Here is a 14901-nt window from a genome sequence, read left to right as displayed (position 1 = left end):
TGATGTCAAAGTAAGTATCGTGATACAAACAAGCCATGAGACAGCGCTGTGCATGTCATAGTATGACACTGCAAAAAAGTGCTCCAATAGAACCTGAAGGAGCAGCAACAAGGAGCATACAATTCAAATCATCCTATTATATCATTTAAAAAAAGAGTAAATGCAGAATGAAACTTCCAGAATAAATAGAAATCTGCATGCAGAAGAATGTTGAATGTGAAAAAGTTTAAAGGCGGCTTTTACAATTGCATGCAAATAGGTTTTATGTGTTGCAAGGCACTGAGATCTATAGATATTAATAACACAGGGCCATGGATGTTTATTAATTACAACAAGAGGGAACATGGTTTTGGGGTTTAATTAATGTCAGGGGGAAGATCATGCATTTTCCACTCTTTTTTTTTCCCTACAATTTTGAAAGGCTAAATTTCTATATTATATAATTAAAAAACTTTGTACTGTCCAAATGGACTGTGCGCCTTTTCTTAATGATGCTTCCATATGAAACCAGTTGACAACTTAAGCAAAGCAGCTGAGCTTTGAAGCCTCAGTATTAGGATGCCCTGAAAACTACAACTATGGCTGTCTTACCGGACAAATCGTGATGTTTTGCTTCCACTGGCTCATGTTGGAGCTGTCTTCCAGGGTGGTGCATCTGCGCTTTCTGAAGTCCCAGCCACAGTACGGGTCCCTCGCCTCCAAGCACATGCTGCAAAAGTAAGAACAGGGAGGAAATTTACATATCAATAAATGTATAATCACAAAAAATCTATATTCATTTGTAAGTTTTGCGTTATCCCTGAGATGGTATAGACCACCTAAGAAAAGAAGACTAAAGGAACACACACTTTGGTGAAGTCACACATTTCTTAACGTTTTTCCTTAAATAAACAAGGAAAACTGTCATCTGAAAAAACGTAACCTCCAAAAAACAAAGCGACATGTTTTTCTTTTACACTGAAAGCTTAACACTTGGTTTTACCATGAGCACCTTTGAAAACCACAAACTCCTTCACATCAGTAGTCCGGGACCTTTTTGAGTTTTTCTTTCTACTTTACAATTTTATCGATTCATTTACCTTCAAAATAGTTTTTTGTGTCAATACTTCACATCCATCTTTTCAGTACTTCAGCCTAATTTTATTTTACAAATACATTTTTGAATATATGACGCAACAATTCCACAATGAACCTGAAACTGTCCGAAAAAACTCAATTCCTAATGCACATTTAGGTCCTTTTTAACTGCAAAAATCACACAAATTGTGTTCTTATGTTTTATAACAAAACATCAAACATGCAGAGACAAAATAAAAATGTAAACAAAGCAAAGAAAAGGTCAAAACTATTTAAAAATGTCTTGAAAATCAGGCGAAGCTTCACTGAACTTATATACAATGTTCCAAGACTTTATTCCAACTCGTGGTTTTTTTTTGTTTTAAAACCCAAATTTTAAAAGCTACAAACTTTTTTTAAAACCTTGACGTTAAATTTTGAATAAAACAATGCTAATAGGGGGGTCGGTTTTATTCCTGCATCACTGTAGACAGACGATGTTATTGGCAAACTCTCCGGTGAGTTCAGGGACTGTACCAATATAAAATGACATTTTTTTAATTTTGCCTTTCAAGTTTGCCAAAGTCCATAATTATTAGAGTAAAAAAGTCTGGAAGAAAAGTTGCCAAAGTTTACACACTGGTTGAACAAAATGTGGAAGAAACCGGCACAACAGGTAATTTGGTCCAATTAAAACAGTGTACCCTAAAACAGTTATGAAGAAGTTAATTTTGTGGAATTACAGTGATCAAAACGGCTTCAAAGATGCACTTCCGTGTGTAAAAAAAGAGACAAAAATCAGAAAAAATGCATCATTCCTTTTGCTGCGCTCACTTCAGCAGCGCTGTACATGGTACATGACCCAAACTGATTAAATATTTGTAAGCTCCTCCAGTAAAACAGAGGCTTAATGAAGGCTAATTCAAATTAAAGCTGGTAATGAAGAGGCTAAGCTGCTGGAGCTGATCTGGATGCCTTAGGAACACAGAGAAAAACAGGCATCAAGGAAATAACTGTTTTCTCTCAAAGGCTTTTCACTCTCCTCATCCTTGTCTTCCCTTTGCCCTGCTTTACTCTCTCCACTCTTTAATGACAACCTTTTAGCTTCTTTTCCTTTACTCTTTCCTTTCCCTTTAAAGAAAGTAGACTTAATTCTCTGTTTCACGGCAGAGGCTTTGGTGGTTTTCATGAAGAACCCTGTAGAGTTTAGCTTTAAGGTTGAAGAATCTCCATCTGTTGGTCTTGTTTCAGTGTCATCATCAGTACGGCAGTTACCCTTCATCGTCCAATAAAGATGTAACTGCTGGGTCTTCCAATGATCAAACACACCGCTTTAGGACTGAGGAGTGACCTGTGACCGTCCCCTGCTGTGTGCCACTTTTGACAGGCCACTCCACCGCACTAATATTAGATGCATGTCCTCTGTATATTAAACAGTCGTAATGAGGTCAGCCACAAACGTCTGTGAACATAATAGTTCATTTGGAAGGGCAGCAGAGGGAGCTTGTTGTCATTGTGGCACAAGGTTGTCTGTAGTGAGTCTGGGATGACTTTGATGTTTGTTTCCGTCTCCCCGTCACAGCTGACGTTTTCTCATTAGGCTTCCTAATTAGCCTCACACTTCGCCCCAACCCAGACTAAATCTGCTACGTGGCACAATTGAAGGTTTTTGTAATTTTTTATATGAAACAGTAAACTAATACGGATTTCAAAGCTTTTTTGACAACATTTGGGTGGGGGGGATCCTGAGAGACAAATATGTTTGATATGTTTAATGTTGTACTTAGGAAATGTAAGGACCCACTCCACTGAAAATTGAGTTTTTGGTGTTTTTAACATGTGCTTGTTGCACTTTTCTGATGATGGAGGACATATATAAAGAATATTCATCTTTAAATTGGATTTCTGAGTATTTCTTTATTCCAATTGTTGCCTGTAGCAGTGACATAGAAGCGGTCAGCTGGATAGCTCCACCATTGCTCACCATTTTTGTTGCTATTTTTCTTTTTTTATAAATCTGAAAGGGAAAAGTTTTCTACATTTAGCATTTTTTTTTTAATGTAAAGTCACATTCTGATCGTATTTTGATCTATTTCAAAAGTGCTCCCAGTGGTCTTTTCACTGTGCTAACATCTAAAAACCTGTCGTTTTTAGGATACAGTCTCATGCAAAGAGGCACCAGCTAATTAAAAATTCACTGTTTGCGGGACCATCGCTGTGTGGAAACCCCGCCCCTCCTTTTCTTTCTCCGTTGCGGGGCAGAGCAGGGAGATTTTCTACGTCAAAAATCTGTTTTTTTTCAAATTGTATGTTTTCGTCTGCTCTTGATACGCAATCAATCAAGAAACTCTCAGAAATGCAATTTTTTGGCTTAATTTTTCTTCATATATATGCCGTCCATCATCAGAAAAAAGCCACAAGAACATGTTAAAAACACCATTTTCATCGGAGTGGGTCTTAAACGAGTGACAAATCAAGGATTTCAATCCCTGATTAGTCACCTTTACATTGAGCTCTCATCATGAGCTTTTCTCAGAAGCAAGCTCTCATGTATTCCAGCGCTAATGACTCATAAGAGCACATCATGTGGGCCAGCCGTGGCTCCTTAAAGTGGATGTCTGCTGGACCCAAGCCCGCTTCATGTTCAAGTGGTCCTATTCATAAAACAAGACAGTAGCTCTTTTCACACAGCTGTTCACTGCAGCTTTTTTCCCCCTGCCTCAGTGCTGTGTGAAGTGTGAGGAGGCACTGAGGATAGACACTTTGTTCTCCCTCTGCTAGGCCACTGTGCTGCCTTCAGGGGCAGTGGGAGAGCGATGCGTGACCTGTCAAAACCTGAATGGCAGCCCACAACACTCCTGACGGGGATGGTGATCCTTTCCTGCAACACTGGCTCACTGTGTCTAATATAGCACCGTTTGATTGTAAATAGCTATTGTGTAAAGGTTTAAGTGTCCAAAATGTTTCCTTTTACTCTGAAGTCTTGCAAAAGCACAACAGTGTAGAACAAAATAGTCGGCGTTAAACACCACTGAAATCATACATATTCTATAAGGATTTAGAAAAAACAACTCTTAATAAAAACAGCTTTTACAAAATAGAACAGAGTCTGCCTTTACTATCTCATGTTGTTTCAAGATGTTCTGAAAACAAAGAGCACGTCATGTAATTTAGAAACTTGATTTATCGTAATTTCCGCGCAAAAAGCCAAACTTTAAAGTCTATTTTTTTTTTAATGACAACGTGACTTATAATTTGGAGTGCCTTATGTATTAATTCTGGTTGTGCTTACTGATTTTAAAACAATTTCGAAGAGGCACATGGCGTTCTGTCAAAATGTTTGTTTAGGTATTATTGTGAATATTCTACCGCGGCTAACGCGTAGCGATGTTGGACTGTGTTTTTATTTTTATTTGTATGAGTAACTAACGAGGAGTTAGTGTTAGCTTAGTCACTGGAATGTTTGTTTTAGCTGTATCATATTGTTTTTTTTATGTGTTGCAAACAAGGTAAGGAGTTAATGGTATTGTGAATTTGCTAGAGGCCGGTTTATTATGAAATGATATTTATGCCACCACATTGCAAACAAAACCTTCTGAGTAGCAAATAAAAATATTAAATAATAGCTTTCAAAAACTTTTTTTTTTTGCTTTCAAAAGATATTTTTGCATTTGCAACACACATGTTCTCACATGCGTTGTGTCTCATCTCGCTTTCTCTCTGTCTCTGATTTTGTGTTCAGAGTTTTAGTTTAGCATGATATCTGCAGTAAAACTAAGATTAAGATTGAATTAAGATTAAGATCAACTTTATTTATCCCTGTAGGGAAACTCAGTTGAATTGGTGAATTGTTTCACGATGGAGCTGCAAATGTTTTCCGATTGTGCTTAGAAGTCTATGTAACCCTTGTGCTATCCTAGGCACTTTAACATTGGGAGGTGGGTCATCTAGACCCACTAGACAGAGCTCTGAACCTTTTTTTCTTCAATGATTTGTGATCTTCACTGGTGTCGATGGATTACATGAAATCTTTCCACCTTTATCCACCTTTGTCATGGTAGGGAGAACACGTCAATGTAAGGGTGGGGTCATCTAAGATAGCACAAGAGTTAATCGATACTTAACCTTTAGATTAGCGAAAAAGCCGACTTATCAAAATGGGGGACTGTAAAACTTTCTGGGTGTCTTCCAGGACAGGATACACACAAGTGAATGCATGAGTGTGTATGTGTACAATCCAGTTGCCGGCAATTATTTTAGCAAGCTGCACGCCTGGTGGCTCGGTGTATTAAAACAGAACACAGCCTGTTAACTTTTAAATAGACTGAGAAGCAACACTCTCCAGCCCATATAACAACCCATCGGGCAGATTTGCATCTGGAGATAAATGGCTGTACAGTATTTCTTCATGTGGAGATGTAATTGATATTTTAAATCACAAGTGAATGCTGTAAAAACTGCTATCTTTTTTTTAATTACAGGATCTTTTACAGCTTGACATTAAAACAATACTTCGGCTAACTTTTAATAGCAAGTTATTGTATAACTTGAACTATAATCTCAGGGTCGGCTAAATTATAGATTGCTTTATAGGCCAATAATGACTGCAGGCCGGACACTTTTTTAACTTTAGTTGTCTTGTTCCTGTAGATTTGACTGATTACTCTTTTTTCCATGAGTTGGGCCTTTGCTTAGTGCCGGATGGCATGGGCTCTCCTCAACCTAACCTAAGGGGATGAGTGAGTGTGAGGATTTTTTTTCTTTTCCCGCTAGCCTGACCATGAAGATCATTATTGATTACAAGCAAAAATAAGCAGGCTAACAAACGCAGCACTTTCAAACCCTCAGATTCTCTTGCAGTTCTCTTATCTTCACACTTTGGAGACCCGCTGAACAACGCAAGCAACCCCAGAGATGCTGAAGTAACAACATGCACTTCTCATCCAGATTATTTCACCATCAAAGGATAAAGCATTTGTAAAGATATAAAAATGGTCTGCAGTGTTTTGTGGAGGATACCTTGAATTGTTGTGAAGTAGCCTGAGGCAGCACATGGTGGTGCTGATAAAAAAGATAGTGTTTGTTTTAAGGACATTTTACAGAACATGTCACCTTGTAAGGAAACTTATTACACTTTTATAATCTGCCTTTTCCTTTTTTGACCAATCAGCTAAGCCAGTCCCATATCTAGAATTTGAATTGGTCCACCATTTTCCTGTAGACTAAAACCTTTTTTCCTTTCTATCATATGTGCTTTCTTTTGCAAATTAACTATTATGAAAGGAAAAAAATGGTTTTAGAGGTTCCCAAAAACCCTTTACTGAATTTTTGCTATAAAACTATTCACTGAAATTCCTCCATTTAGTGCATTTATTAGTACAGTATTTTCAAAATGCAATCAATATGACAAATGATTTAAATGGCTTAAGATGGTGTGCTCTGTAACCAATTTACATGTTTGCTTAAATTCAAAAGGGTCAAATTTTTTTCCTCTGCTATTAATTTATTAAACCTTTACAAGACTTTTTTCAGAAAGCAGGGGCAAAGTTTTCACACCAAAAGCTGAATTTATCAAACCTGGCACAATGTGTCTCCATATGTAAAGAATGATAAATTTAGAATCTTTTAGCACAAGTTTAAATAATACTTCAGACCTTGTTTTGAAAGAAAATTAACAAGTCAAGTTTAGAAAGCATACAAACATTTATACAAATAAACAAGATTGAATGTGGGAATACAATGGAAAAGTTATAATCCTCTCAATGTGTCACTTTGAGGTTCTGTTTTGATAGTTCTTTGGCTTTTTTTATTCATAAATGATGGTGGATATTGACTTTTGTAAAATATTTTATTAAAAATCAGGAAATAAAATGGGATAAAGATGCAAAAAGGTTTCAGTGTCCAATATACTTCAATCTCACCATGAATGCTAAGGTTATAATAAATTAAATGTACCCAAGCTTTTTAATATGTCAGTCTCCTAGTGTTCGACAAAAAGAACAAAAATTTAATAAAACACGATTTGTAAAAAAGTAACAAAAAGATGTTTTTTTAGAACAGTTAAGAAGCAATACAGACAGAAGGAGAGGTTGAAATTGAGGCAGACACCGACATGATTACTCCGAGACTCTGCTCCAGCGCAGCTTGTAATAAAAGTAATAGCATTCTGGAGCAGTAATAACTACATCCACCGTGTGAACACTGTCTCTCTGGCTCAGTGTTGGGGTGTTCGGTGGTCATATAGACTCAGCAGGAAGAAGCTCCAGTGGGGTGCTGGGGAGCAGACAGTATATGATCTGGTCCAGCCTGCAAACTTCATTTATACATAGAGAAATGGTGAAGTCTGCAGTTTGGCTGTCACTAAACCTTTGGTTCAGAAAAAAAAGGATTCTTCAACAAATACAAAAGAGCTATCAGTATGTTAGAAATGCTTATAGTGACCTGTTTCCTTAGTGGCCATTCTGTCTTTGTTCTACATTGTTTCAAACTACCTTTTCTGGCACCACAACTAAATTATCACGTAACAGCATACTTTCATTGATAGAAAGTTGAACTGAAGCCCTTTGAATCAAAATGTAATATAACTGTAGCTCTTGCAGAGAAACATGATGTTTATGGAAGAATATTTGTAAACTGCAGTTTTGGCACAGCAGTTCAGTCACAACAGGAAGTCTGATTTATTCTGTTTCATCTGACTTTAAACTTAAGTCACAACCGCCCTTACGAGCTGATTCGGGCTGTCTGTGGGCAAAGATGGGGAAACCTGCACGGAGCATGCAGGTGGCTCGCACCAAATGATATAGTTGTCGACTACCCAATCAGCCCATAGACCAAAATTGTTTTTGCACAATTTTGTCTACAGGGATGCCGCAGGTAACAGGTCGAGGTGAACACTTTTAAAACACGGAGGGGTAAAGTAAGGTTGAAGTAGGTGAGGCGGAGGTGTGACAAACAGATTTTTCCTTTTTACAACCCAGACCAGTACTCGCACCTTTTTACTGAGTACAGCGAAACACAAGACCACCGTAAAACAACATCACCCGTGAGTGCACGTAACTTCCATTAGCCTCATGAATACTTCACACACGACAATCGCATGTTCCATTTTCAACAACGTCCTTAGAAGTGACCGTACGAGCCTCAAGGGGACTGCAAGACACTTCTGTCATCCCCTCACAATGCGGCCACTCCTCTCTACAACCCTCCATGGGCCCAGACAACCCAAAAACCTGAAGCATTGTAAGGGTGCATGTGACTAAGGTTTAACGTTCACATTTGTGTTTTTTTTGGTCTTTGCGGTTATTATTCTTATTTCCATCCTAACCTTTTTCTTTTCACCATCAGTTCTTAAAACAAAGGCAATATCAGCGTCTTGCTTAATGCCATGTTCACACCGGACATGTGAGGCGCATTCAAGAACACGCTAAATGTGCATTCTTGAGCATCCTTCCAGCTAATGGTGTTCACATTAGACTGTCGCTGACCGATGCTAGAATATGTGCCTATACTTGGAAAAGTTTTGGTGCAAAATGTTGAAGCAATGCAAATCTTGTAAATCTTGCTCTGGGCCAGGGGTCCCCAAACTTTTTCCAGCGAGGGCCACATGACATTTCCATTCTCTGATGGGGGGCCGGGGTCAGTTAGAAACAGAAAAAGTGTGACAGAGGCAGGGGTGCCTAAATGTAAACTGAAAGTCACATATAACCAAATATTAATAACCCAATTGGATATCAAATACTCCTCTCTGGGTTCTTCACCAAAAATAAAAATAAAATGTAATAATCAGCAAATATAAAAGAAATCAATAAAAAACAAATGACCCTCTATGGGTTCTTTACATTAAAAGTCAGGAAATATATTGTAACAGTCTTTTAGATTTTAGAAAATCCATAATAACCAAATAAATCTCTGTGGGTTGTTCACAGAAATAAAGCTTCTGTTGTCCATGCACAATCTTAGGGAAATGTGCAGACTGTGCAGAATCTCCTAAATGACTCTTTAGGTTTTTGTATTCTTTCCTTATGATCCAGTCTTTGAGGTTCCAGGAGGCTAGTCTAGTAGACACCACTGTTTGTTCTCTCTGATCAACTTCCTACGTTAAATACCCGGCATTCTGAATCAATGTTTCCCTTACCTAACCTATTTGTCATTTTTCCGTTTTGATGGGGGGGACGGGGTCACGTTCAAGTTCTATGACTGGGGCAAAGTGAGGTTGCAGTAGCAAAATTTTTAGCTTAGCTCACATTTCAATTCAAATAAGCTTAATTTACGTGTGGAAACAATACCAGGGATTCCGTTTTCCATGCTTCAGTGGCCAGCCTAAAAAAATAATAATGCAAAAAATAAAAAGGTCTCTATCTGGTGTCATTCAAGGGGCCGGGTTAAATGGGTGGGCGGGCCGTAGTTTGGGGGACCCCTGCTCTAGGCTTTTTCTTTCACTGCTCTCCTCACGCCATGACAGCCTTGGTGTCATAGAATTCCGGCCAGACACAAACTGCATTTCTTAATTTCTCCTTCATGATCAATTTACAAAACATTGGGACGCCATCCATGCATCGCTACCAAATCCAAGACAGATTGGTCAAAGTTCAACCTATTTTAACTTAAAAAGGGGGTTCAATGGCTACAGGTTTTATTTAAAAAGACTGTCTTCAAACGAGGAAGCCCGAAACGAGCAAACTTTATAATATACGTTCAAACTTCCCTCTGTAACGTGGGCAGTGCAAACGTAGCTTTAGGCTTGTGTAAAAACACACTTACTCAGTACTACACACTAAGTCCTGTCACAAGAACAAAACTTTTGTGAAAGTCATAAGAACCAAATCACTGTAACTTTAGCAGTTTGATCCGGTATTAACAACCAGCATCCCTTGAGGAAAGCAGAAAAAATAAATAAATGGATGCAACATTGCTCCTAACAAAAGAAGGTTATTGACACCAAAAGAAATCACTTTTCCCACAGAGTGAAATGCAGAGATAGGAGCTGTGTGGGGGACAGAGTGGTGGTGTTAGCCAGAGGTGCCAATTGGCCAGGTCAAATATAATTACCACCAATAGAGGACAAACACACAGTCATGTACACAGACAGGAGCTGCTGTGTTTGTCTAAAGCGATCACTGAAAGGATGTGAACCCCTGGCTATTAAAAAGGGTTTAACAGATTAAAAAAAACCCACTTGTGTTTATATTTTAAATTGAAGAAGCTAATTTTTGCTGTCCCCTTACATTTTGCAGTGCAGCTGGCTATAGCTGCTACAATAGCTGGAAACGTAGTAAAAATACACATTAAGGGAACTTCATGATAAAAGCTGTATAGAAATCCCAGCAAAAAACCAACATGTTGCACTGAAGAAAGAGCAAGGGTCAGCAACTAGATGCAAACACTTAAATAATCGGCAGATGTTTGCATTACGGCTTCTGCAGACACATTTCATCTCTCACTCAATTAACTGCTGGACATTTTCTAACAGCCCAGATTACTGGAGTTAATGTATAAATGATGCGGTGCATCAATTCATTAAGCTGCTCTATGAGCTGCTATACATTTGTTTTGTGTGTGATGATAAAAGCAGTGCTTTGTGTAACGCTTTTATGCTGCTATTAGACAGAGGGGGGGGGGGGGGGTGTCTCATAACACTCAGCTGTTCCCAGTTTAAATGGCAGACTGTAAATGAAAAAAGGACAACCTCACACAATCTGGAAGAGTCGATCAGAAATCCGTTTCACTCCTTCTGACAGAACACGATGACAAAGGTGTTTTATTTTTGGAGCAGAAATTGAATAAATCTATAATATATAATAGACGAGTGCCTGAGAAACGCACAGAAGACACTTGCAACCAAACCAAACCCAAAACAAATTGCTTGAGGAAAACTAAAACTGACATGTGCTCTGTTCACTGGGAAGGGTGCTGTCTTCTACGCAGAGTAATAAAGTTTGACCTAAAACCATCAAAATCCCAAATATGTTTGCAACCGAAAGGGAATATTGTTTTTCTGTGAGTGACGTCTATGACTGATTGGTAAAACGTTTATCTCTGAGTCAGAAAACATTATGGAGAGATCAAAAAGAGGTCAAGGGTGCTGACACATCAGGAATGACAGCAATTTTACAGCAAAAGGATAAAATAAACCATGGAAACTGCAGAAAATTGATCAAAATACAGAGACTAGAAATGGTTTCAAGTTTAGTACACAAAAACAGGGATTGTGTCTGCAAATCCTCAACATATATCCTCACATGAACTTGTTTCATTAAACTATGCCATTTAAATCTAAATTAATAAATTGTGGTTAAATAGCAATTAGGCATATTCCTAATGAATTTGAAGCATGTGTGGAAAGATCAAATCTAAAATAGACTTGCAAAAGTCAACAATCTGGAACCTATAAACTCCATTAACCTGCTTGCTGTATTTTCAGAGGGTACTCTTCATAGTTCATATTTCATTTTGAGCTGCACAATGGTGTAGTGGTTAGCGCTCTCCCCTCACAGCAAATCCCAGTTCAAACCCGTCTGGATCCTTTCTTCAGTTTACATGTCGTCTCCATCATGTCTGGGTTTTCTTCCACAGTCTAAAGACTTTCATCTGAGTGGAAGTGGTTTTGTGTGGCCTTGTGATTGGTGACTTTTCCAGTTTGTACTCTGCCTTTGCTCATCAATAGCTGGGTAGGGTGTAGTGTCCCTGTGACCCAAAAAAAGGGATCAAAATAGTTAAATAAATGATTGCTTAAGAATTTGAATTTTCTGAACTCTGATTATTTTGTATCGTAGTCTTTTGAAGGGGCATTTCCATATTTCCATACTTCCATATTTACTACCATAGCAGGTCTTTGTTATTGAACCCAGATGATTTTGTTTGAAATTTCCTAAAAAAGGGTTTTCTCAATTTATAAACTTTTTCTAATAGAACCTTAACCCTGGTGCTATCTTAGATGACCCCACCCTTCCATTGACGTGTTCTCCCTACCATGACAAAGGTGGATAAAGGTGGAAAGATTTCATGTAATCCATGGACACCAGTGAAGATCACAAATCATTGAAGAAAAAAGGTTCAGAGCACTGTCTAGTGGGTCTAGATGACCCAACTCCCAACGTTAAAGTGCCTAGGATAGCACAAGGGTTACGAAGACTTGTTCTTCACTATGATTCAGACTAATACTTTCTGTTGAGGAGACTGAGGTCTTTTGGAGTCCAGGGACCACTCCCAAAGACTTTTTCTGACTCTGTTGTGGCATCAGGCATTTATGGAGTGGTTGGCTGGAAACTACAGCGGCAGACAGGAAGAAACTGGAGAAGCTTGTCCGGAAGGCCAGCTCCGTCCTGGGGCTGCCTCTGGACTCAGTGCAGGAGGTGGAAGCAAGGAGGATGGTAGCCAAGTTATCATCCACTAGAAATTTGTTCATTTGTTTTTTTTTGACACTTTAGTCTATGTTCTAGTCACTTCAAAATGTTTTGTGCAATTTTTATTACTCTGCATTATGATGACCTCAGGTGCAATTTCATCTGTATGATTTTGTAAATATGCAATACATTTATTTTATTTTTTGAACTGTAAACACGTATCCTTCTCCATTATTTGCATCTGTAACGCTGCAACATTGAAATTAGTCCACTGCGGGACGAATAAAGGGTTCTCTCTTATCTTACACCCACAAGCATTTGAGTGTATTATTGTTTCAGACTCAAGGCGTTTTATAAAGACTTACAGTACAGACCAAAAGTTTGGACACACCTTCTAATTCAAATGAATGGGAAGGTGTGTCCAAACTTTTGGTCTGTACTGTAAGTGTTGGAAAGATATAAAGGCTTAAGGTGATCAAGGAACTTCCCATCTGACAGGACTTCTTGTGGATTGATAAAATAAATACCCTTTTTATCCTTGATACTAAGAAGTGGTGGTTGTTGCTGTTGGCAGATGCATTGCACGGAGCGTCAGACCAGGTGTCCTCATGTTTGCACGGGGAAAGTGGGGAAGGTGGTAGACAAGCAGCAGATGGGACAATGGATGGGCCTAAACTGTCGTGCATTCATGAATACTAAATGAGACAAAAATGAAGAGTTACATCCTGGCTATTTTAAGACATGACATGATTTTTGTTTAATCTAAATGAACACTTTCAATTATGCAGTTTTAATTAACAGTGTTTTAACTTTGGGAGAACTCAATCCTTGCCACAAAGACTTAAGTATCCGAGGAATTCGAGTGGTCCTGTTTTTATCATTTAATGTATGAGCTGAATTTAAGCATGTTAGCTGTTCTATCAATTACTTTGTCTCACTATTAGGAAGTTTTTTTAATCCTTTATCTCTATCTCCATTTGTCTTTCTCTACTTCCCGGAGTCCAAAAATGTGACCCTAATCGACGAGTTCGACATCTGTTGGACTTTGCAGCTCAGTAAGCCTCAAGCTGCAGTGCATTTGAAAGATTGTAAGCGTGAGTGAACTGCAGAGGTGAGCAGAATATTGCAAACTAGATTAAGGGCAGCTTGTCCGCACCCCCTCCCTTTTCTCCTCCCTCCTTTCAGGTGCCCTTGGGGCCCACTCTTCTAAGTCTCCGCTTTTTCTTTCCATTTGTCGTGGCTTCTCTCTCTTTGGCTTCCTGTTTCTCTTTATGTCTGACTTTAATCTTGCGTGTGTCACCAGCATCGTATGGATGCAGCACTTACCTGCCTTGTGTATGTTTGTGTGTGTGTGTGTGTGTGTGTGTGTGTGTGCGTCTTTGCAGGTGTCTCCTGTGTCTAGGAGTTAGTAAAAAATAGCAAGCTGACTCATCACGCAGCGCTCAAATGAGAACTTGTCCAAACACCAACCCACACACAAATGACACTATGCACTCTGTTTTCCACACACACAGCAGAAGCTGCATCAAGCCATTTGTATGCTAAAATGGAGCTGACTTTGAAGGACCGCGATGGCCAGCTGAGGCTCCTGATTGAGAGCACTGATGAGATACAGAAGGTTGCACAAACAGCCAATGAGCTTGGCCCCTCTTGGCTCATCCTTGAGACCGACTTTCTCACATGAATAACGCCAAAGACGGAGATGGCAAAGAAGAAACCTGACATTTTCAGCTTCACCGCTTTGATTCAGACGAAAGGAAATAAACAAGCATCCCAGGAAAAAAATACTTTCTCTACTGTACAGAAGTCAAATAAAAGCTGGAGCAAAACACATTTATTTCTAATTTATTTCTTTTAATGACCAGCGAAAGATACCGCCCTCATCATCTGTCTTGCTCCATAAGGAGTTCAGTGATTGCAGTGGTCTTTTAGACATTAATCCTTTTGAAGACGGATAATTACCCTCAACTGAGGACAAACTGACTTCAAATAAATTCACTCCACAACCTCAACTCTTATAAAAAGAAAACACTTTTTATGACACAGCATTTAGGAAATTAAACAAAAAGTTCCTTCAACAATTAATTACCAAAACAAATTAAAAGTGTTGACTGGTACTGATTTAAAGAGCCACTCTGATGAAAAAGGTGTTTTTGGTGTTTTTAACAATGTTTGTGGCATTTTTCTCATTATGGAGGACATATATTAAGAAAATTCAATTCAATTCAGATTTATTTATATAGTCACATATTACAACATAGTTTTCTCAATGGGCTTCATACTAGTAATTGTATAGGAACATGAAATCTTTCATTAAAATTCGAAATTAAGCTTAAAATTTAAATACTGAGTACTTTTCTATTAAAAATTTTGCTAATCAGGAGCCGATTCACAACTGCCCCCAAAATGTACAGCTGGATAGCTCCAATATTGCTCACCATTTTGGTTGCACCGCTAATGTTAGGTTGGGGGTGTATGGGCTGTAAGCTGGCGGGAGACAGTG

At 38.6% G+C, this 14901-nt stretch overlaps 1 protein-coding gene across 3 annotated transcripts in view; it reads right to left on the bottom strand.

The window, feature by feature from the left end:
- sema5b (semaphorin 5B) overlaps positions 1-14901 on the bottom strand; it is a 209913-nt gene that overhangs the window by 31263 nt on the left and 163749 nt on the right. For all 3 annotated transcript variants that reach the window (XM_011489256.2, XM_020713350.2, XM_011489257.2), the window contains exon 13: positions 592-709. In XM_011489256.2, the coding sequence (XP_011487558.1) occupies positions 592-709 (118 nt within the window). The remainder of the gene's footprint in view (positions 1-591; positions 710-14901) is intronic.

The sequence above is a fragment of the Oryzias latipes genome, chromosome 21, assembly GCF_002234675.1.
Source record: "Oryzias latipes chromosome 21, ASM223467v1".
In the NCBI taxonomy this organism is placed as follows: Eukaryota; Metazoa; Chordata; class Actinopteri; order Beloniformes; family Adrianichthyidae; genus Oryzias; species Oryzias latipes.
This window is presented reverse-complemented; position numbering and strand designations above follow the sequence as displayed.